The 24,474-nt window shown below is 43.4% G+C and overlaps 1 protein-coding gene across 1 annotated transcript in view; it reads left to right on the top strand.

Annotated features, from left to right (window-relative positions):
- VAT1L (vesicle amine transport 1 like) overlaps window positions 1–24,474 on the top strand; it is a 99,078-nt gene that overhangs the window by 13,885 nt on the left and 60,719 nt on the right. The window contains exons 2-3 of the mRNA XM_060788411.2: window positions 7,629–7,758; window positions 11,125–11,340. Coding sequence (XP_060644394.2) covers window positions 7,629–7,758; window positions 11,125–11,340 — 346 coding nt within the window. The remainder of the gene's footprint in view (window positions 1–7,628; window positions 7,759–11,124; window positions 11,341–24,474) is intronic.

The raw sequence follows: 24,474 nt of genomic DNA, 5'->3' as shown, positions 1-24,474 counted from the left end.
TATCCTTCCCTCCAATGAGCAATCGGGCTTTATTTCCTGGAGGATGGACTGGTTGGATCTTCTCGCAGTCCAAGGCACTCTCAGAACTTTCCTCCAACACCACAGTTCAAAAGCATCTATCGTCCTTCGCTCAGCCTTCCCTAAGGTCCAGCTCTCACATCCGTAGGTCACTACAGGGAATACCATGGCATTGACTATGCGGATCTTTGTTGCCAGTCTGATGTCTCTACTCTTGACTATTTTATTGAGATTGGACATTGCTCTCCTCCCAAGAAGTAAGCGTCTTCTGATTTCCTGGCCACAGTCTGCATCTGCAGTAATCTTTGCACCTAGAAATACAAAGTCTGTCACGGCCTCCACATATTATTTTCTTTATATAATTTTGATGATGTTGCTTGTTGTTTATGTTTTGGTTTTATTTTGCTGTTTTATTTTGCTTGGCCCCATGGGAGCCGTTCCGAGTCTCCATTGGGGAGATGGTGGCAGGGTATAAATAAAGATGATGATTATGATTACTATTACTATTACTATTGCCCTTCAACTGTCCTGGTTTGGCAGTGACATTTCTTTGTCAATCCTCAACTGTCCAATATTCTCAGTTACTTTCAAAATGTCACTGTTCCCTTTCCTCCTATTTTCCCTCTTCGTCCTCATTGAGATCATATTGCAAAGTAACTAAGGGTCCTTCCAAACAAGCTCTATAACCCAGAACCTGATTCCAGGTGTTCTGCTTTAAACTGGACTATAAACTGCACTGAATGTTCCCAGCTTATCTATTCAAATGCATCTCTTCCTACGAACCCACTAGGAACCTGAGATCGTCGGAGGAGGCCCTGCTCTCGATCCCGCCTGCTTCGCAAGCACGCCTGGTGGGGATGAGATACAGGGTCTTCTCTGTGGTGGCCCCCTGGCTGCGAAACTCCTTGCCTAGGGATATTAGATCAGCCCCCTCCCTCCTGACCTTTCAAAAAAAAGTGAAAACTTGGCTCTTCAAGCAATCATTGGGAACCTCAGGATAAACAGACAAACCTGAATCGGAAAATGACCCAGGAATGGCCAAGACGATGGAACGGATGAGGATTTGAACGAGAGGACATAGTTTTTTAAAATTTTATTCATTATTTTTATGTTTCTAAATGTATTGTAATGATCGAATTGTGCCAACTTTGTATGCCGCCCTGAGTCGCCCTTGGGCTGATATGGGCGGGATAGAAATAGTGTAAATAAATAAATAAATAATCTGGGATAAACAGAAAACCTGGGATCAGATCCTGGGATATAGTTTGTTATAGCACTCCAGCTCTCCGACTGATAATTCAAAATGCATTTTCCAGGATTGCATGAGAAGGAACTATGGCACTTAGTGGAATCGTACTGCTATAATTGTGCAATATGAAGCAAACCATAGCCTCCTATCCTTCTTTGATACTCCGTCTGAAAGGGAGAGCACCATGGCAATAAAGGAGATGGCCAATGAATACCAGGAGCTGTAGATTATATTTCAGAGGAAATAACTTTCAATTCCACCTTTGAGTCTTTCTTGCCTAAGAGGCCCTTTGAAATTCATGGGATCACTATAAGTCAACGGGTGACTTGAAGGCACATGCACACAGCGATAAGCTATTTTTTCTGTAATATATTTTCTCGCCATCTTTTTGCTTCTAAAATTGCAGAAATCTATATGGCTTGAGAACTTTATATATAAATCTTTATTAGTAATTGGTTGGCATTTGGTCCCCTAGGAATAGATCTTTCAAGAAAAGGGTTTTGTTGGTTGTTGTTGTTGTTGTTACCAGCTGCTGTGTTCTGTGTTCCTGCTATGCAAACTCCCAGCATTTTGTGGGAAGAAAATGTCAAGGTGAACAGTATGTGGCTTATTTTAGCAACAGTTGACATGCAAGAGTGATGTTCCCTACGGGTGAGTTAGTTTGTTTTGCCAAATGTCATTAAAAGAGCGGCAACCTAGGGACCTTGCTATCTCCCTTAAATGCCAGCTCAGTTCTGTTGGGTTAGCAAAAGGGACCCCTATCTGATCCAAGATTGCATTGTGGAGGCATGCTTTCATCCTGTTGCCTTCTGCTTTTCTGGCCAATGAGAGAATTTTCCCATGTCTCACTCTTTTATTGTTTAATAGGCTTGTCTAAGCTCAGATCCCAAGTGCAAAGAATTTGACTCAACTCAAGGGTCATCATAGCCAATGCTGAGCCCCCGGTGGCGCAGTGGGTTAAAACCCTGTGCCGGCAGGACTGAAGACCGACAGGTCACAGGTTCGAATCCGGGGAGAGGCGGATGAGCTCCCTCTATCAGCTCCAGCTCCTCATGTGGGGACATGAGAGAAGCCTCCCACAAGGATGATAAAACATCAAAATCATCCAGGCGTCCCCTGGGCAACATCCTTGCAGACGGCCAATACTCTCACAACAGGATACTCCTGACACGACAAAAGAAAAATAGCCAATGCTGGGCAAGTTATTTTGTTACATGAGAGCAAAAAAATCCCATGTCTTTTTTCGCATCCCTTGAAGTAAACTACATTGTATCCATCTACATCAATGGTTCCCATCTTATTTTTTGACCAAGGACCACTTGATCAGAGATCACTTGATCAGGGACCACTTTGACCAGAGACCACTTTGACCAGAGACCACTTTGACCAGGGACCACTTTGACCAGGGATTATTTGACCAGGGGCCACTTTGACCAGGAACCACTTTGACCAGGGACTATTTGACCAGGGGCTATTTGACCAGGGACCACTTGACCAGGGACCACTTTGACCAGGGACCACTTTGACCAGGGACCACTTTGACCAGGGACCACTTTGACCAGGGACCACTTTGATCAGGGACCACTTTGACCAGGGACCACTTGACCAGGGACCACTTTGACCAGAGACCACTTTGACCAGGGATTATTTGATCAGGGACCACTTGACCAGGGACCACTTTGACCAGGAACCACTTTGAGCAATGATCATTTGACCAGGGACCTCTTTGACTACGGACCACTTGACCAGGGACCACTTTGATCAGGGACCACTTTGACCAGGCACCACTTTGACCAGAGACCACTTTGACCAGGGACTATTTGACCAGAGACCACTTTGACCAGAGACCACTTTGACCAGGGACCACTTTGACCAGGGACCACTTGACCAGGGTCCACTTTAACCAGGGAGCACTTGACCAGGGTCCACTTTGACCAGGGACCACTTGACCAGGGACCACTTTGATCAGGGATCACTTTGACCAGGGACCACTTTGACCAGGGACCACTTTGACCAGGGACTATTTGACCAGGGACCACTTTGACCAGGGACTATTTGACCAGGGACCACTTGACCAGGGACCACTTTGACCAGAGACCACTTTGACCAGGGACTATTTGACCAGGGACCATTTTGACCAGGGACCACTTGGACCAGGGATCATTTGACTAGCGACCAATTTGACTAATGACCATGTTGACCAGGGACCACTTGACCAGTGACCGCTTTGACCAGTGACCGCTTTGACTAGGGACTCCTCTCACCAGGGACCACTTTCCAACATTACTAACAAAAGGGATATGAATCAGTTTTTGGTCAACTTTAAATTTGTTTGGTTATTTGGGGTACTGCTTCATAAAATTGAATTGGATACACCACATCAGCTCTAGTTTCTTGTTCAGAACATGTGCTATCCAGTAGTCACCATCCGCTTACCCACAGATAATCATATTTAATAATCTAGAGCTGTTTCTATCCAATGCCATTTTCAGAATTAAGACCCCAAATAACCCCAGGAGCAGCCGTACAAAGACACCAAGGCTTCCAGATACTACATGGAATGGCTTCACTCAGAGGGAGGAAGGAGGAGGAGAAGCAGCATTCAGGAGGCTTGTTGTCATACTTTTCGTGTGTAGTCAGCCTCTTCCCACCCGACATCCCCATTGCCTCAGCCCAATAAGAGATTTTCATGAGACCAGTTGCTCTCGTTGCAACGGTGTAGTAACAGTGAGGCCGCTGACCATATTTTAGTTTTTGGGGACCGCTGGTTGGGAACCACTGATCTACATTAATTAATGCAATAGACTGCCAATTATTATTATTATTATTATTATTATTATTATTATTATTATGGAAAAAAGAAGCTCCCTTCTGTTAGCAGTTGAATCCTGGGTGAACTATACTTCTTCAGGCCAGGAGAAGTTTACTTAAGTATACTTCACTAAGTGACTGATCGAGAATACAGCATAACAATAACAGCAACAAAAATATAGATGCAAAATTTAACGGAATTTTATATGGCTTTATTAGGCTTTAATTATATATTGTATGCTGGCTTGAACAGACACCAAGTATATTCACAGACACTGTTGGAGACCTCATAAAGACAGATTTGGAGGCTGGGCTAGTGATCCAATCAGTGCTCAAGCCACAATAATTAAATTAGATACTCATTTCCATTGATGTTTCCAGTGACCTAGATCTCCCCATGAATGTTGTCTTGTATTCATGCCGTTTTCTCATCCAGTTTTTTCTAGGTCAGGACCTTTCATTCGCAAATGTCCATATTGACCTTCGCTCAGGCATCCCAGGCTTGATGTTCTCATGACACTCGGTGGCATGTCAGTCATTGATGGAATTACTCATTCCACCTGTTGGCTGGATGCACACACATGAAGTAGTACTCTGTTGTCTGGAGGAAATGATATTTATGAAAGCTGACATTGTGTTGGAGTTGGAGTTTTGGAATTAGGCTGCAGAAATGCAGTTTCAAATCCTTACTCTTATTGGGTGATGAATGAGATCTGCAACTGTTTCTTAGGACCTCATCCCATTGTGGGGATGGGAGGGGGGTGGGGAAGCATCATCTTACTGTGGTGTTTTGTCCCATTGCTGTTAAAATCAGCAAAATGCAAGAGGGATCCTCTCACCTCTGCAGGAGTCTACCGCATACCATTCAGCTGTGGACAAGTCTACATAGGGACCACCAAACACAGCATTGCCCAAACACAAATCAAGGAACATGAAAGGCACTGCAGACTACTTCAACCAGAGAAGTCAGCCATAGCAGAGCACCTGGTGAACCAACCTGGACACAGCATATTATCTGAGAACACAGAAATGCTGAACCACTGTAACAACCAGTGGTCCATGCCTTGTTCACCTCCAGATTGGACTACTGCAAAGCGCTCTACATGGGGCTGCCCTTGAAGATGGCTCGGAAGCTCCAACTGGTCCAATGATCAGCAGCCAGGATGCTAACTGGGGCTCCTTACAGAGAGAGGTCAACCCTCCTGTTCAAGTGTGAGTCCTACCACCGATTCCAAGTGTGTCTGGGTATTGAGTAGACCTACCAGCCGAAGCTTGAAGATATTTCAGCTGGAGTTCAGTGGATCTGTAATGTTGTCCTCCCTCCGAGAATTCTTTGAGAACTGTTTCCCCCTGATGCTGTGAGGCTGAGAGGCTGTGAGCTTTCAGCCAGAGCTTTTGGGACCTTTCCGCTGGAATTTCTGTTTCTGTATCCCCGGATGTTCCTTTTCCCTGGATGCTCTCAAGAAAGGAAGCTTTTCTACGGGATGAGCTGGTCTACGTCCTATAGCTTAGCTACCTTTCCCTCCCAGAGCCCTGAACAAGGGGCGGAACCAAAGCTTAATTAAGATGGACAGGAGGCCTGCCCTATGATTGCAAACTTTAACAGAAAGAAAATAAAGTTGGAGCTCCTGGTACAGCCGTACCAGCACAAAGAATAATGTTAACTAATATAAACTTATTAGTATTTCAATGGGAAATGTGAACCTGCTTTTGGCTGATGAGATAAGATTGTTGTTGTTGTTGTTGTGTGCATTCAAGTCATTTCAGACTTAGGGTGACCCTGAGCGAGGGCCAGGTAAATGACCTTGGAGGGCCATATTCGGCCCTCGGGCCTTAGTTTGAGGACCCCTGCCCTATACTCTTGAAGAGACAGGAGGCATTGTTCTTAAGGCAGCCCCACTTCTCTGGGCCCCTCTCCTTCTCTCCCAAATTCATTATTCTTGACTAGCTGTATCTGCCACGCATTGCTGTGGCCAACTTTCCCTCCCTCTTTCTCTCCTTTCTTTCTCTCCTTCCTTCCCTTTTTTCTTTACTTCTTTCCTTTCTTCCTTCTCTTCCCTTCCTTTTCCCTCTTTCCTTTCCCTTCCCCTTTCTCCCTTTTCTTCCTTCTCTGTTTTTGGACTGCAACTCCCAGCAGTCCTCCTGATTAATCTACCTACCTACTTATTTATCTCTATCTAATCTATCTAACTTATCTATCTGGAGGATTGCTGGGAGTTGCAGTCCAGGAATAAGTAATTGGGGATATGCAAGGATTGGGATGCTCTCAAAGAAATCAAAGGAGAAGAAAGCTTGCATCTTGGAAGCAGTGCATTTGGATCATCCTCCTCTCCTAAAGGGCCTGGTCTAGGGGATGCTGGAAGCTGTAGTCCGGAAGAGAGTGTGGATATGCTATTGTGTGTTTTGTTTGCCAGGAGGAGCCATTTTGCGCATACGCTGTAGCAATTTTTTTTTTGCTTTTTTTGGCTTTTTAAGCCCCTTCCATTGTGTTTTTCAGTGTTTTTATGAGTGATGGTCACTTGTTGGCCTGATAGGTGTATTGTGTCCAAATTAGGTGTCAATTCGTCCAGTGGTTTCTGAGTTATGTTAATCCGACAAATGAACATTACATTTTTATTTATATAGATCATGGATGCCCAAAACAAAGTTTGAAAGCTAGTAATTTTGAAAGCCAAGATTACTATGAAGGAGAAATGATAGTAAAAACAAATAATAATAATAACAATAATAATAATAATAATAATGGGATCCGCACATATTATTTGCCGATACATCACATAGTCCTAGACACTTGGGAAGTGTCCAATGTGTGATCCAATACAACAGCTGTGTACTAATCTTGTTGTGTTTCAAATAATAATGTGTTTCAAATAATTTATCAGCAGCCAATGAAGCTGTTTTAATAGGGGTGTTATATGCTCCCTATAGTTTGCTCCAGAAAGGAGCCTGGCTGCCGCTCGTTGTACCATTTCAAACTTCCAGGCCGTCTTCAAGGGCAGCCCCATGTAGAGCGCATTGCAATAGTCCAGTCTAGATGTAACCAAGGCGTGGACCACCCTGGCCAAGTCAGACTTCATGAGGTATGATCGCAGCTGGCACACAAGAGTTGTACAAAGGCCCTCCTGGCCACCACTGACACCTGAGCATCGAACAACAATGTTGAGTCCAGGAGGACCCCCAAGCTACAGACCTGTGCCTTCAGGGGGAGTGCAACCCTGTCAAGCACAGGTTGCCACCCAATACCCTGGTCCGCCCCATGACTGACCAGGAGGACCTCTGTCTTGTCTGGATTAAGCTTCAACCTGTTAGCCCTCATCCAGTGCATCACAGCTGTCAGACACTGGTTCAAGGTCTGGGAGGCTTCCTTGGAATTCGGTGGAAATGAGTATGTTGTGTTAGCAAAACGCAGGCTAGGAAAACCAAGTTATGGGAGTTGGGTGGATCGGTTTCATGACAAAGGAGCATTGTGGGAATGCATTGGTTTTGTTGGTCTCCTGTGCTGAAACGGGCATCCTCATATCATCATTTCTTCTTCTTTTTTTGTTCACAGTGGATTAAATTTCATTGACCTGATGGTTCGGCAGGGGAACATTGACAATCCACCTAAAGCACCACTTGTCCCTGGATTTGAATGCTCTGGAATTGTAGAAGCTGTGGGTGACAATGTGAAAGGCTATGAGGTAATGAAATGTGTCTACGTGATTTGGTGGGGGAAGGGTCTTTTAATGCTTGGGGCTCAGATTCAGAAGTATGATTTTTGGGGACTCATCGACATTTGTCATTTGAGTTGGCCCAGGGGTGTATGGATTCCATGACATCTACACAATGCATACGGTTCATTCATCATATAGCACAGTGTTTCTCAACCTGGGGGTCGGGACCCCTGAGGGGGTCGCCAAGGGGTGCCAGAGGGGTCACCAAAGACCATCAGAAAACACAGTATTTTCTGTTGGCCATGGGGGTTCTGTGTGGAAAGTTTGCCCCAATTCTATCATTGGTGGGGTTCAGAATGCTCTTTGATTGTAGGTGAACTATAAATCCCAGCAAACTACAACTCCCAAATATCAAGGCCTATTTTCCCCAGACTCCACCAGTGTTCACATTTAGCATACTGAGTATTTGTGCCAAGTTTGGTCCAGATATAGTGCTCTCTGTAGGTGAACTACAACTCCCAAACTCAAGGTCAATGCCCACCAAACTCTTCCAGTGTTTTCTGTTAGTCGTGGGCATTCTGTGTGCCAAGTTTGGTTGGTGGAGTTCAGAATACTCTTTGATTGTAGATGAACCATGAATCCAAACAACTACAACTCCCAAATTATGTTTCATAACAGGAGCAAAATTACAGTTATGAAGTAGCAAAAAAAAAAATGTTATGGTTGGGGGTCACCACAACATGAGGAACTGTATTAAGGGGTCACGGCATTAGGAAGTTTGAGGAACACTGATATAGCAGGAGAAGGCTGCTTAATGTTGCCTTATCCGACTAAAGAAAAGTTGTGGCATCCACCAAGCATGAAAATTGTGGCGGCCATTGCTTGGTGCCTGTAGTGACACTAGCCAGAGTGACAAGGTGATCAGAGAAGGGAGGTGGAAAAAGAGGGATCAATTCCTTCTTTCCCTGCTACCCAGTCTTGCATCGCTTTGTCACTCCGGCTGTCATTTCTATAGGCACCAAGCAATGACCCTTGCCATTTTCATGCCCAGTGGTCACTGCAAAGGCCAGATTGATGGGGACAAGATAAAAGTGATCTTATGTTGATTTTTCCATCCAGACAGAACAGAAGGAGGTGTGTTGTTGTTTCAACTCAATGTCCAGATTTTTAGTGCCATGGAAGGTTGGGCTTGAATCCAGCCACCGGGAGTGCTGTCGCTCCAACCTCTATGACAAAGAGCCATCAAGACTTCCTCCTTCCTTTGGTCACTCAACATTTTCTGATCTTCTTTCTTTATGGCATCATAAAACATCTCCCCCGTTTTTAGCAGTACCTAATTTCTCTAATTACAACTAAAGCTGTTTTCGAACTGCTTAGGTAAATAGTAAGCTGGGCTGACAGCTTTCGTCGACCCGAGGCTTCAACCTTGCAACCTTTCGGTTGATAGGTCTTATAATTGCTGGTGACTTACCAGCTGTGCTGAACCCCTGGCCCTCAAGGCTATGGCATTCTTGGATTTGTATTGTGGTGAGGCAGCATAATTTTGTTTAAAATTCTCTTAAGCCGATGAACATATATAAAAGTGAGTTTGTTAGTTATGCATTGTGAAGAATCACAGAATAACAGAGTTTGGAGAGACCACATGGGCCATCTAGTCCAACCCTCTACCATGCAGGAAAAGCACAATCAAAGCACCCCCAACAGATGGCCATCCAGCATCTGTTTAAAAGTCTCCAAAGAAGGAACTTCCACCACACTCCGAGGCAGTGAGTTCCACTGTTGAACAGCTCTTATCATCAGGAAGTTCTTCCTAATGTTCAAGTGGAATCTCCTTTCCTGTAATTTGAACCCATTGCTCCAAGTCCTAGTCTCCTAGGACTCGGAGCAATAGCCAGCAGAAAACAGGCTTGCTCCCTCTTCCTTATGACTAAATGCTCTTACATTTTCAAAAAGAGTAGCTCATTTCTGTTCACTCATACACGGCTAATTATGTTTTAGCAAATTTTCACTTTTTTCTTAGCGTGCATCTACACTAATGCAGTTTCGCTCAACGCTATGGGCCAACAGCAGTTGAAGTGATGCTAAGACAAATCCTGGAAAAAGCAGTCTATTTGTGATGTCATTATTTGTACTTACTGATTGCATTATTTTTACCGTATATACTTGAGTATAAGCTGACCCAAATATAAGCCCAGGCACCTAATTTTACCACAAAAAACTGAGAAAACGGATTGACTCGAGTATAAGCTGAGGGTGGGAAATGCAGCAGCTACTGGTAAATTGCAAAATAAAAATAGATAGCATTTAAATTACATTAATTGATGAATCGGTAGGTTATATATTTTTGAATATTTACAAAAAGGGTAATTCAAGATAAGACTGTCCAACTCTGATTAAATGATTATTTACCTTCTTCAATGTAAATGTGGTTACATATCCTTCCAATAATAATAAAGAGAGCAACATAACAAATGTAATAATAACAATAATAATAAAAAGAGTAAAATAATGAATGTAGCAACAACAACAATTATACAGTAAAATAATAAATGTATAATAATAGAGTAAAATGATAAATGTAATAATAATAAATAGAAAAAATAAATGAAATAATAATAATAATAATAATAATAATAAAGTAAAATAATAAATAACCTTGACTCGAGTATAAGCCGAGGGGGACTTTTTCAGCCTAAAAAAAGGGCTGAAAAACTAGGCTTATACTCGAGTATATACAGTATTTGTCCATGCACTTGGATATGTAAACTACCTTTCCTGGAAATAACAGTGCCTATAGGCAACTCAAAGGCAGTATTATGGCCAGTTTTTGTGTACGACTGATCATATCGTGTTGCAGAAACCCAATGGCAAATACAGGTGGTCCCAACGTTACGAGATAGGTTCTGTGGGTTTGTTGTCAAGCTAAATCTATATGTAAGTTAGAACTGGTACATTTTGTAAATATATCTCCAGATATATATGTGTGTGTGTTTTGGATCACATAGGGAAGAGTTAACACCCTGTGATGTTTTGATGTTTGTGCCCCTGTTTGAATGTCCCTGTGATAATTGGATTTTGAAAAATTTGCCTTGTTGTGGAAACAAGGATTCGTGAGAAAGCTTCAGTGGAGACCCTTCCCTTCCTTGGGGTAGATTTATTTCACTTCCTGTTGTCTCACTCCCATTCTGGTCTCACCAGAAGCAACTTGCAGTTTGTCAAGTTGCTCCTGACACGACAAAAAAAAAAAACATTCTTAACTATCTAAGTTAGATATTTGTTATTTGGCAACTGCCTGTATATAGTTTTGAAACTGGCTTGTATTTTTTGGTTCCTCAGATAGAGCTGTACCCAAAACATTGTTCCCTTGACTGTGTTTCTTTCCATGAACTTTAGATTGGAGACAGAGTCATGGCCTTTGTCAACTACAACGCCTGGGCAGAAGTTGTGTGCACACCACTTGAATTCGTCTACAAAATTCCCAACGACATGAGCTTTTCCGAAGCTGCTGCTTTCCCTATGAACTTTGTAACAGCATACATGATGCTCTTTGAGGTGGCCAATCTGCGAGAAGGCATGTCCGTGTTAGTTCATTCAGCCGGGGGTGGAGTGGTAAGTTGATTTTCATCTCACTTTTGTCCTATAACGAATTCTAAGGCTTATCTTTACCCATGTGTGAATTCGGCACAGTTCTAATATCCCAATGCCATTTTAAATTTTAGCATGTCAAGAAGATTTGAAAGAGTTTGAAACTTTTTCCTATGCCTACTCGCAGGAGGAAATCTGTTGCATAGTGTAGTGAATCTTACCTAGTAGACCGAGAAAGAAGCCTGGATAACACTATGGCAAACCTCCATTTTGAGAGTGTATGCCAGGGAAGCAGCCATCTTGAGTGGGGATAGCTAGAAGATGGGAGGAGTTTGAGGTCTCTTAGGATTGGCTAGAGCAGAGGGGAGGAGCCAAACTTTAGGAGGGAAAAAGATTTCAGCTTCTGAGGAGAAGAGAATTGGGAGCTGGTGGAAGAAGTGTTTTTGGAAACTGGGTTTTTAGAGAAAGAGCATCTGTGTCAGGCAAAGCTGATTAGCTGGCAGGAAGGGTCAGACACCTACCTGATTTATTGTCGAAGGCTTTCATGGCTGGAATCACTAGGTTCTTGTGGGTTTTTTCAGGCTATAGAACCATGTTCTAGAGGCATTTCTCCTGACGTTTCGCCTGCATCTATGGCAAGCATCCTCAGAGGTGTGAGGTCTGTTGGAAGTAGGAAAAATGGGTTTATATATCTGTGGAATGGCTGGGGTGGGGCAAGGAGCTCTTCCCTGCTGCAGTTAGGTGTGAATGTTTAGCTGATCACCTTCATTAGCATTTGAAGGCTTGCCTGAGCCTGGGAAAATCTGTTGCTGGGAGGTGTTAATCTGTGCCTGGTTTTTTCCTCTCTGTTGTTTAGCTGTTACAATTTTAGAGTTTTTTTTAATACTGGTAGCCAAATTTTGTTCATTTTCATGGTCTCTTCCTTTCTGTTGAAATTGTCCACATGCTTGTGGATTTCAATGGCTTCTCTGTGTAGTCTGACATGGTGGTTGTTGGTGTGGTCCAGCATTTCTGTGTTCTCAAATAATATGCTGTGTCCAGGCTGGTTCATCAGGCGCTCTGCTATGGCTGACTTCTCTGGTTGGAGTAGTCTGCAGTGCCTTTCATGTTCCTTGATGCGTGTCTGGGCAATGCTGCGTTTGGTGGTCCCTATGTAGACTTGTCCACAGCTGCATGGTATACGGTAGACTCCTGCAGAGGTGAGAGGATCCCTCTTGTCCTTTGCTGAACGTAGCATTTGTTGGATTTTCTTGGTGGGTTTGTAGATTGTTTGTATGTTGTGTTTCCTCATCAGCTTCCCTATGCGATCAGTGGTACCCTTGATGTATGGCAGGAACACTTTTCCTCTGGGTGGATCTTCATCTTTACTCTCGTGGCTTGTTCTTGGTCTTGCAGCTCTTCTGATGTCTGAGGTGAAGTATCCATTGGCCTAGAGAGCCTACCTGATTTCTTGTGGGATTAGCTCTCTAGCTGAAAGGACTCTGGGAGAGTTAGATAACTCAGGGGACTACCTAGGTTAGGTTAGTCAGAAACTCATTGCTATTTCTCTGAAGTAGAGTGGGGGATTTTTGTAACCAGCAACTATATCTGTTTGATTAGCTCGGTATGTAAGTAAGTGAAGAAACTCTTTTCAAGCAACCATGAAGCTATAGTACACTTTTGTAACAAATCAAGCATTTTGTGCCTCTCAGAAGAAGAAGTTAGTTGTCTGTTGTTTTTATAAATAAATCTTTTTCTATTTTAACTTTCAAAAGATCTCTATCGTTCCTCAATATATCTGTAATCCTTTGTGATAAATCCAGCATCTTTAACACTCTAATACCTTAGAAAGGTCTCTTATCCAAACAGTCATTTTTGGGAGCTAAGGGGAGAGCTGTGTTGGCAGAGAAGGGAAAAGTTTATCTCAAAAACTCATTTTAAAAATCCTAAGACATCTTGGGTTGGTGGCAGCATTAAACCAAAAGAAGACTGAAGCAGTGTTCACTCTACCATGACACACCTCTAACATCATCTCGCTAGCATACTATTGTCCAGTAGTGTGATATTATAGTGGTGTTCAGCTGTGGGGTACTTGGTGTTAGATAACTATGTATTTCGTTATATTAGTGGCAAGCGGCATGATTTATAATAAGATATAACTTCGCACTTTTCTATAATTGGTGCCAGTGGCGAGATTGATATCGTATGCTTCTTTATACATAGTATTTGATTCCATCGTATTTCCATATCCTACATCTGTCCTTATTTTGCAGACAACATTGTGATTAATCTTCATTCGTTCAACTTTACAAGCACCTTTTATTTTATATATTCTTTTTGTTAACTAACACATTTAATAATATTATATCATATCATATTATATTATAATAATGTAATTCAATATAATACTAATAATAATAATAATAAGATATTATAATTATATGTTTATATTAAATGTAATATTACCAATAATATTACAATATAATGGTATAATACAATATAGTAATATTTAATACAGATATTGTACTATGTTAATAATACAATATATTGTATGCATATATATCTTGTAAGCCACTCTGAGTCCCCTTCGGGGTAAGAAGGGCGGCATATAAATGTCATAAATAAATAAATAGATAAATAAAAGGTTTAACACATAAAACAATACACATATACAAAAATATACGTTGCTTTTGTTTGTTCGTTCAGTCGCTTCTGACTCTTCGTGACCTGATGGACCAGCCCAGGCCAGAGCACCCTGTTGTCTGTGGCCGCCCCCAGCTCCTTCAAGGTCAAACCAGTCACTTCAAGGATAACATCCATCCATCTTGCCCTTGGTCAGCCCCTCTTCCTTTCTCCTTCCATTTTCCCCAGCATCATTGTCTTCTCCAAACTTTCTTGTGTTCTCATTAGTTGGCCAAAGGACTTCATCTTCGCCTCTAATATCCTTCCCTCCAGTGAGCAGTACTAGAGTATGGACTGGTTGGATCTTCTTGCAGTCAAAGGCACTCTCAGGGTTTCCCTCCAGCACCACAGTTTAAAAGTGTCTATCTTCCTTCACTCAGCCTTCCTTATGGTCCAGCTCTCACATTCATAGGTTACTACTGGGAATTGTTGTTGTTGTTGATTTGTTCAGTTGTTTCCGATTCTTCGTGACCTCATGGACCAGCCCACCCCAGAGCTCCCTGTCGGCCGTCACCACCCCCAGCTCCTTCAAGGTCAATCCAATCACTTCAAGGATGCTATCCATCCATCATACCCTTGGTCGGCCCCTCTTCCTTTTACCTTCTATTTTCCCCAGCATAATTGTCTTCTCTAAGCTTTCCTGTCTTCTCATGATGTGGCCAAAGTACTTCATCTTTGCTTCTAATATCCTTCCCTCCAGGGAGCAGTTAGGCTTTATTTCCTGAAGTATGGACTGGTTGGATCTTCTCGCGGTCCAAGGCACTCTCAGAACTTTCCTCCAACACCACAGTTCAAAAGGATCTATCTCCCTTCGCTCAGCCTTCCTTATGGTCCAGCTCTCACATCCGTAGGTGACTATGGGGAATACCATTACTTTTTACTATGCGGATCTTCGTTGCCAGTGTGATGCATCTCTACTCTTCACTATTTTGTCGATATTGGACATTGCTCTCCTCCCAAGAAGTAAGCGTCTCCTGATTTCCTGGCTGCAGTCTGCGTCTGCAGTAATCTTTGCACCTAGAAATACAAACCCTGTAACGGCCTCCACTTTTTCTCCCTCTATTTCCCAGTTGTCAATCATTCTTGTTGCCATAATCTTGGGGTTTTTTTATGTTTAGCTGCAACCCAGCTTTTGGACTTTCTTCTTTCACCTTGATGAGAAGGCTCCTCAGCTCCTCCTCGCTTTTGGCCGTCAAAGTGGTGTCATCTGCATATCTAAGGTTGTTAATGTTTCTTCCAGCAATTTTCACCCCAGCCTTGCATTCATCAAGCCCCGTACACCGCATGATGTGTTCTGCATACAAGCTGAATAGGTTGGGTGAGAGTATACAACCCTGCCGTACGCCTTTCCCAATCTTGAACCAGTCTATTGTTCTATGGTCAGTTCTTACTGTTGCTACTTGATCCTTATACAGATTCCTCAGGAGAGACAACTACGGGGGAATACCATTGCTTTAATTATGTGGACCTTTGTTGCCAGTGTGATGTCTCTACTCTTCACTATTTTATTGAGATTGGTCATTCCTCTTCTCAGGAAACGCCTTCTGATTTTGTGGCTGCAGTCTGCATTTGCAGTATAAACACTTGCTATAGTATTCTTTCGAAAGAGGGATGGGTTTGTGGGGGGCATCGCTATTGTCTGCCAGAATTCTAACCCTGCAGGCTGCAACCTGCCTAACAGGAGTAAAATCATCTCAGTAGAAAATCTCTTTAGCTCCGGATAATCATGTTTAAGATGTATGACCCCTCCCAGGCCACTGCAGCAAAGGACTGGAATTTATAATCTTATTACAGTTCGGCACAGTACAGAGGAGGTCTGTTTTATTTGTGTTGAATATTAATTTTTTTTAAAGTGTGGAATGTTCAAATAATATGGAGCTGCGGGAAAATACGGTTGCAAAGAAACTCCAGCACGACTTTTAGACACTACAGGGATATTGGGTGTAGTGATCACACATGATTTTTGTTTTGTTTTGTTCTTGCTTTTACAGAGTATCATAAAAGAGGGGGAGTGTGACTCTGTTGGTTCTCTTGGACATCTCAGCAGCTTTCAATACCATCGATCATGGTATCCTTCTGGGTCGACTCTCTGGGATGGGTCTCGGGGGCACAGTTCTGTCGTGGCTCCGGTCCTTCCTGGAGGGACGAACCCAGATGGTGAAGCTGGGAGATGCCTGCTCGGACCCCTGGCCTTTGACCTGTGGGGTCCCACAAGGCTCTATTCTGTCTCCCATGCTCTTTAACATCTATATGAAACCGCTGGGAGAGGTCATCCGGAGTTTTGGAGTTGGGTGCCATCTCTACGCAGATGACGCACAACTCTACTACTCTTTTCCACCCAATTCCAAGGAGGCCTCTCGGGTGCTGGACGAGTCCCTGGCCGCTGTGTCTATCTGGATGAGGAAGAACAAGCTGAAGATCAATCCCTACAAGACAGAGGTCCTCCTGGTCGATCGCAAACCTGACCGGGGTATAGGGTGGCAACCTGTGTTGGACAGGGTTACACTCCCCCTGAAGCCACAGGTCCGCAGTTTGGGAGTCCTCTTGGATTCATCGCTTACGCTTGAAGCTCAGGCGTCGTGTCCGGGAGGGCTTTTGCACAATTGAGAATCATGCGCCAACTGCAACCGTACCTCGCGAAGGCTGATCTGGCCAGGGTGGTCCATGCCTTGGTCACCTCTAGATTGGACTACTGTAATGCACTCTACGTGGGGCTGCCCTTGAAAACGGCTCGAAAGTTCCAACTGGTCCAACGAGCAGCAGCCAGGATGTTAACTGGGGCTCCTTACAGAGAGAGGTCAACCCACCTGTTCAAGGAGCTCCACTGGCTGCTGTTTATTTTACGAGCCCAATTTAAGGTGCAGGTGCTTACCTACAAAGCCCTAAACGGTTTGGGACCATCCTACCTGTGTGACCGCATCTCCGTCTATGAACCCACGCGCTCACTTCGATCATCCGGAGAGGCCCTGCTCGTGATTCCACTTGCGTCGCAGGCGCACTTGGTGGGGACGTGAGACAGGGCCTTTTCTGTGGTGGCCCCCCAACTCTGGAACACCCACACCAAATATCTTAGACAGGCCCCTACATTGGCAGTCTTTAGAAAGAACTTGAAGACCTGGCTGTTCCGATGTGCCTTTCCAGAATAGGAATCATAGAATCATAGAATCAAAGAGTTGGAAGAGACCTCATGGGCCATCCAGTCCAACCCCCTGCCAAGAAGCAGGAATATTGCATTCAAATCACCCCTGACAGATGGCCATCCAGCCTCTGCTTAAAAGCTTCCAAAGAAGGAGCCTCCATCACACTCCGGGGCAGAGAGTTCCACTGCTGAACGGCTCTCACAGTCAGGAAGTTCTTCCTAATGTTCAGAATCTCCAACAACAAGTCCCAGAAACACTTTACTAGAATTGAGATTGCCGCACACGGCACACTGCACTTGCCCTATAATCCTTACATATCACCTGTCACATCAGCACTTTTAATCTTGTACCCATTACTCTGGCCCGGCCCAGTTTTATAGTGTCTTGTTGTATTGTTTATTGCTTGTTGTGCAATATTGCTTTAACTGTTTTTAATTTGCTTTAGGTGTTGTATTGTTATGTTGTATTTTGAGGCCTTGGCCTTTGTAAGCCGCATCGAGTCTTTCGGGAGATGCTAGTGGGGTACAAATAAAGATAATGATAATAATAATAATAATAATGTATTCTTGCTCCAACGAAATTGCAATTTAAACGAAGGCCCCTTCCACACAGTAGTATGAAATCCACATTGAACTGGATTACATGGCAGTGTGGACGCAGATAATCCAGTTCAAAGCAGATATTGTAGACTACCTGCTTTGATATTCTGGGTTATATGGCTGTGTGGAAGGGCCCTAAGTAAAGACTGCATGCAACCCTTAATGTTGATTTTTGGCACTTTCCACACAGCTGTATAAAATCCATATTGAACTGGATTGTATGGCAGTGTGGACTCAGATAACCTAATTCAAAGCAAATATTATGCATTATCTGCCTTGATATTCTAGGTTATTTATTTATTGTTTCAGGAGTGAACCAAAACAGTTGTATTGCATTAAAAACAAACAAACAAACAAAACACAAAGTTTGCAGACTTGGCATTTTATTAAATGTCCTTTGACCAGTATCTGGCCACTTGGAGTGCTTCTGGTGTTGCTGCAAGAAGGCCCTCCATTGTGCATGTGGCAGGGCTCAGGTTGCATTGCAGTAGGTGGTCTGTGGTTTGCGCTTCTCCACACTCGCATGTTGTGGATTCCGCTTTGTAGCCCTGTTTCTTAAGATTGGCTCTGCATCTCATAGCGCCAGAGCGCAGTCTATTCAGCGCCTTCCAAGTCGCCCAGTTTTCTGTGTGCCCAGGAGAGAGTCTCTCATTTGGTGTCAGCCACTGATTGAGGTTCTGGGTTTGAGCCTGCCACTTTTGGACTCTCGCTTGCTGAGATGTTCCAGCGAGTGTCTCTGTAGATCTTAGAAAACTATTTCTTGATTTAAGTCGTTTGGCGTGCTGGCTGATACCCAAACAAGGGATGGGCTGGAGATGTCACTGCCTTGGTCCTTTCGCTATTGGCTTTCCAAGGACATGCTAAACGGAAAAAAAATCAGTCACAAATAGTTCAGAATGCAGACCTGGTCTCTGGCTTCTAACTGAAGAGTGTGTTGTTGTAGGTTTTTCGGGTTGTATGGTTCTAGAAGCATTCTCTCCTGACGTTTTGCCTGCATCTGTGGCAAGCATCCTCACAACCTCTGAGGATGCTTCCCACAGATGCCGGCAAAACGTCAGGAGAGAAAAAATTAGGAAGAACTTCCTGACTGTGAGAGCCATTCAGCAGTGGAACTCTCTGCCCCGGAGTGTGGTGGAGGCTCCTTCTTTGGAAGCTTTTAAACAGAGGCTGGATGGCCATCTGTCAGGGGTGATTTGAATGCAATATTCCTGCTTCTTGGCAGAATGGGGTTGGACTGGATGGCCCATGAGATCTCTTCCAACTCTTTGATTCTATGATTCTATGAGAATGGTTCTAGAACATGGCAATACAACCCAAAAAACCTACAGCAACCCAGTGATTCCAGCCACGAAAGCCTTCGACAATACATTCTAGCTGAAGAGTTTGCAATGGGCTTATAGATGTTAGATGAATTACAGCTGTTGCAGCCAGGTAGAGTCCTATTACACTGATTTGTAAGCTGTCACATTCAAAAGCCATCAATCCATGCTGTAAATCTTGTGTTGGACTGTCCAACAAGACACAAGAGTGGATGAAATGCCTGGAGGCACCCGGTCTAGTTCTCCACTGAAACATGGCAAGAATGAACCCTGAAACATGAATCAAATCAATTATGAGCCATGAGGTTCCTTATGAATAATGCAGGAGAGCAGACATTCACAAAATGGCTCCTGATAAAAAGTCTCAGACCTTTGCCTTGATAAAACATTCTGAGAGCCATTAATGCCGGAAGGAGGAAAGGAAAAATGAGCCAGTTTGTCCCTAAATGTCAGGAGCATCTCTCTGAACTATTCAGCGAAACAGTGGGGCCTTGTGGCACTAAAATGGTGCATTTGTTTCATTTCCACCAACTTAACATTCCATTTCATTTTTTTAGTTGGAAACTTTGGGTTTTAGATAGTTCAGCTCCACCTAGCATACTTAATGGCAAGGAAGTGGAAGCTGTAGTTCAGAACAAAATTCAGCGTACTGCAGATGTCATCAGCCCTTCTGTTTTAAAGTATTCCAAGGCCCCTTATATTCCGGATTAACAGATTTATTTATTTATTTATTTATTTATTTATTTCGGGTACTTCTACCCCGCCCTTCTCAACCCCCGAGGGGGGGACTCAGGGCGGCTTACAGAAAGGCACAATTCGATGCCTGCACAACATACACATAACGTATAAAACCATAGTTAAAACAATTATCACAGTTAAAAACAATCAGTAAAACTATTGTCATGCTCAGCGTTCGTCTTTCAGAGTTCCATAATTCCATTCCATTAGTCAATTACTTCTTGGGAGGAGAGCAATGTCCAGTCTCGATAAAATAGTGAAGAGTAGAGACATCAGACTGGCAACAAAGATCCGCCTAGTCAAAGCCATGGTATTCCCTGTAGTAACCTACGGATGTGAGAGCTGGACCTTAGGGAAGGCTGAGCAAAGGAAGATCGATGCTTTTGAGCTGTGGTGCTGGAGGAAAGTTCTGAGAGTGCCTTGGACTGCGAGAAGATCCAACCAGTCCATCCTCAGGAAATAAAGCCCGGCTGTTCATTGGAGGGAAGGATACTAGAGACAAAGTTGAAGTACTTTGGCCACATCATGAGGAGACAGCAAAGCCTCGAGAAGACAATTATGCTGGGGAAAGTGGAAGGCAAAAGGAAGAGGGCCCGACCAAGGGCAAGATGGATGGATGGCATCCTTGAAGTGACTGGACTGACCTTGAAGGAGCTGGGGGTGGTGACGGCTGACGGAGCTCTGGCGTGGGCTGGTCCATGAGGTCACGAAGAGTCGGAGATGACTGAATGAATGAATAACAACAAGTCAATTCCTGTCCCTTGTCAAAGTCCTTTCTTTATCTGCCCGATTGTCCGAATGCCTGGTCCCAAATCCATGTTTTCAGTTTTTTCCTGAAGGAAAGGAGTGATGTCGCTGATCTAATTTCCCCGGGGAGTGAATTCCACAGGTGGGGGGCCACCACCAAGAAGGCCCTGCTCCTCATCCCCGCCAATCTCACTTGTGATAGAGGCGGGGTCGAGAGCAGGGCCTCCCCAGAAGATCTTAGATTCCGAGGTGGGACGTAGAGGGAGATCCGTTCGGACAGATACACTGGGCCAGAACCGTATAGAGTTTTATAGGTCAAAACTGTTGCGTTGAATCAATTTGTTGCGCAGTAGCAATGTCCAACATGACCAAAAAAAACCAATGCCAAAGACACAGACCAGTCAGGAGAAATAAAACAGTAGAGCTTTACTCTTGGTTGCAGAGTTGAAAATAAAACAGCTTAGCACACTTACATTGTCTCTGTAAGTAATACAGAACAAATGTTCTGTGTTATAAATTACAGAGCATAACAAAAATACATAGTTACTTCACCATTGCATAAGCTTCTTGCATCTGCTCTCCAGCAAGTCAAACAGCTAACTGCTAACCGTTTGCAAAAGCCTCAAAACTGTTACATTCAAGAGGCGTGGCCCAGCCTAGCTTAGCTGAGCTAGTTTTGCAGCTTGAGTTAATCATCAACACTTTGCAAGGCTTTTCTGCAAGGCTTTCTTTAACACACACACTGGACTTATAACAATATACCATAATAAAAACCTGCACCTTGAATTGATAATCCACAATATCTGCTTTGAACTGGATTATATGGGTCTACACTGCCATATAATCCAGTTCAAATCAGATAATCTGGATTTTACGAGGGTTGAATAAAAAGTAGTGCCTCCACCTTTGTAACTCCTCAAAAGATGGTAGTACTGGTATGCGGCAGGTACTGGCTTGTTCGGTACACTCTCCTCTACAGTTCCATTTTGGCGGGAAGCCTTAGCCTTGAGCGGTTAAGTTGTTAAAGTGTGAAGTATTGAACCCTGTGCAAACGGTCCATCAATGCGACAAGCAACGTGAAGTCGTTGAATTCTTGACAGCAGAAGGTGCCACCCCAAAGGAGAGTCATCAGCTAATGTCAGCTGTTTATGGTGATTGTGTTGATGTGAGTACTGTGCATCGTTGGGCGAGTAATTTTAAAGATGTTGAGGTGGGAACATCTGACTTGCATGACAAACAAAAAGTTGGATGTCCTGTGACAGCAACCACCGAGTTTCACAAGCAAAAGGTTGACAGATTAATGTATTGTCGAAGGCTTTCATGGCTGGAATCACTAGGTTCTTGTGGGGTTTTTCGGGCTATAGGGCCATGTTCTAGAGGCATTTCTCCTGACATTTCACCTGCATCTATGGCAAGCATCCTCAGAGGTAGTGAGGTCCTCACTACCTCTGAGGATGCTTGCCATAGATGCAGGCGAAATGTCAGGAGAAATGCCTTTAGAACATGGCCCTATAGCCCGAAAAAACCCACAAGAACCTGGTTGACAGATTGATTCAGGACGACTGTCGTATCACTCAGAGAGAAATTTCAAGCATAATCGGCATTTCACAAGAACGTGTCGGTCACATTATTGCTTTGCTTGGCTGTCAGAAGATCTGTGCACGATAGGTTGCAGAAACAAAGTGTCGACTTCTTCTGTGATGGCTTCAGAAAACTTGTTCATCGTTGGCAGAAATGTATCCAATTGTCTGGTGATTAGGTCTTCTGTGGCTCTGCCGAGCTGGCGTCCTTTAGGTTTTCCACGAGGGTTGTGGAACCATTCCCTTTGCCCAGCAAAGGTGGCTGTAACTTTCTTCCCAGCAAAGGCTGGCTGTAGCTTTCCCCAGCAAAGCTAGCTGTAGGGCTGTGCTTTTTCCCCAGCAAAGCTGTAGGAAATGAAGCTTTTTACAGGTGAGGAGAGCAAACTCACACGTCCTTCTGTAAGGCTTCCAACTGTAAACTAACCGAAAGTCCCTTTTTCCCTCCGAACCCGGGAAAAGGGGCGGATCTAAAGATCTTAACAATGATTGATGGGTCGTTGGCCCTATGGTTGCAATCTGAGGGAAGCTACCTTATTGCTAAATGCACGGTCCAAATAAATTAAAGCAAACTAGCCATGCAAGAAAAAGAAATTTAAACTCCCGGAACAGCCATGCCAGCACAGGTAGTAAAGCTTCAGTGGAGACAGACTTTTTTCATAATTCTTTCAGGAGCGAATTTCCCTTCCAAAGGGTAGATTTCCCTCACTTCCTGTTATCTAACCCCTGTTCTTACCTATGAGTCATTTGTAAGTCAAATGTTTGTAAGTTGGAGACTTATTATAGTGGAGATGGATTTCCCATGCCCTCATACATTATCCACTTGGCAGGCATATATGAAGATGCACTCCTTCAAAGTCCCAAATCATTCATGCCTTGAATTTGGGCTGGAAATACAGTGGAAGCAAGTGCAACTTCTTTTAATGTGGTGTTGTGAATTTTCTATAAGTTGTTCTAGTTAGTCAGTCATCTAGCTGTGGTGTGTGCACTAATGGCAATCATCTTTCAGAGCAGTCCTATGTAGACTTCATTGTAGTGCATTAATCAGTACACAGACCATTGTATGTGGTCATAGTATCAGTAGGCTGCCATGGATTGCAATTATTAATGGATCCTAGAGAAAATCAAGCCTGAATTCTCACTAGAAGTGAAGATGACTAAAGTGAAGCTGTCAAATACTAGCCATTAGGCTTGGGCGGTTTCGTTCATTAATTTTGTAATTAGTTATTAATTCGTATTTTAATTAGCTTACGATCCAATATTGAGCCATGCTGGAATAGTGTGAGGAGTAATTAAGATTCGAAACAATTTTTTCAATTTATTTCGTAATTATTTCAAAATTATTTTGTAATTACTTCGTAATTATTTGTAATTATTTTTGCATGTCTGGTGCAAGTTTTATAGTTGTTGTTTGTTTTATCACACCAACAGTCAACAACAGAGGGAGAGGGAAACTTCAGAAGTTCCCCCTGTCCCATTTGGAGGTTTTTTTTAGCATATTGCGCAATCTCGTCCGCCATTAACGAATCGATTAGTAATTTTACGAAGTTTCGTAAATTTCGAAATTTTTTAAAGGAAAATTTCGAAATTATTTAAAAAAACGAAACACAAGGGCCCCTTAAAAACAAAACGAGTTTAGAACCAAATTTTTCCGTGGTTACCCAAGCCTACTAGCCATATCATGAAATGATATGACTCATTAGAACAGGGGTTCTCAAACTAAGGCTCGCGGGCCGAATGCAGCCCCCCAAGGTAATTTACTTGGCCCCTGGTCTAAACATTAGACTTAGGGTCAGCCTAAGTCTGAAACAACTTCAAGAGCTTTTTCTATTTCTGCCCCTGCCTTGTGGAATTCCTTGCCGCCCTACATGAGAGTCATGGGTGACTTAGGGCCTTTTACTCTCGCGCTTAAGACCTGGCTTTTTACTAGAGCATTCGATCTCTGTTGATTTTTAATTTTTGTATGTATGTATTTTATCTTTTGTAATTTAGCTGTAAATCGCCTGGAGCATTCTCGGATGGAGGGCGATTAATAAGTTATTAAATGATGATGATGATGATGATGATGATGATGATGATGTAACACAACAACAACAACAACAACAATCTGAATTAATTTGACTATCTGATCAGCCAAAAGCAGGCCCACCATTCCCATTGAAATACTAGTAAATCATTTTAAATACTGTATGGTTCCTTCATGTTTTTTGCAGTACAAATAATATATCTGCAGTGCGCATAGGAATTTGTCCCATGTTTTTCTCAAAATATAGTCCACCCCTCCCCCCCCCCCCCCAACAGTCTGAGGGACAGTGAACCGGCCCTCTGCTTTAAAAGTTTGAGGTCCCCTGCATTAGAAGAAGAAATTATGTTCTCT

Source organism: Anolis sagrei, chromosome 8, assembly GCF_037176765.1.
Source record: "Anolis sagrei isolate rAnoSag1 chromosome 8, rAnoSag1.mat, whole genome shotgun sequence".
Taxonomy (NCBI): domain Eukaryota; kingdom Metazoa; phylum Chordata; class Lepidosauria; order Squamata; family Dactyloidae; genus Anolis; species Anolis sagrei.
This window is presented reverse-complemented; position numbering and strand designations above follow the sequence as displayed.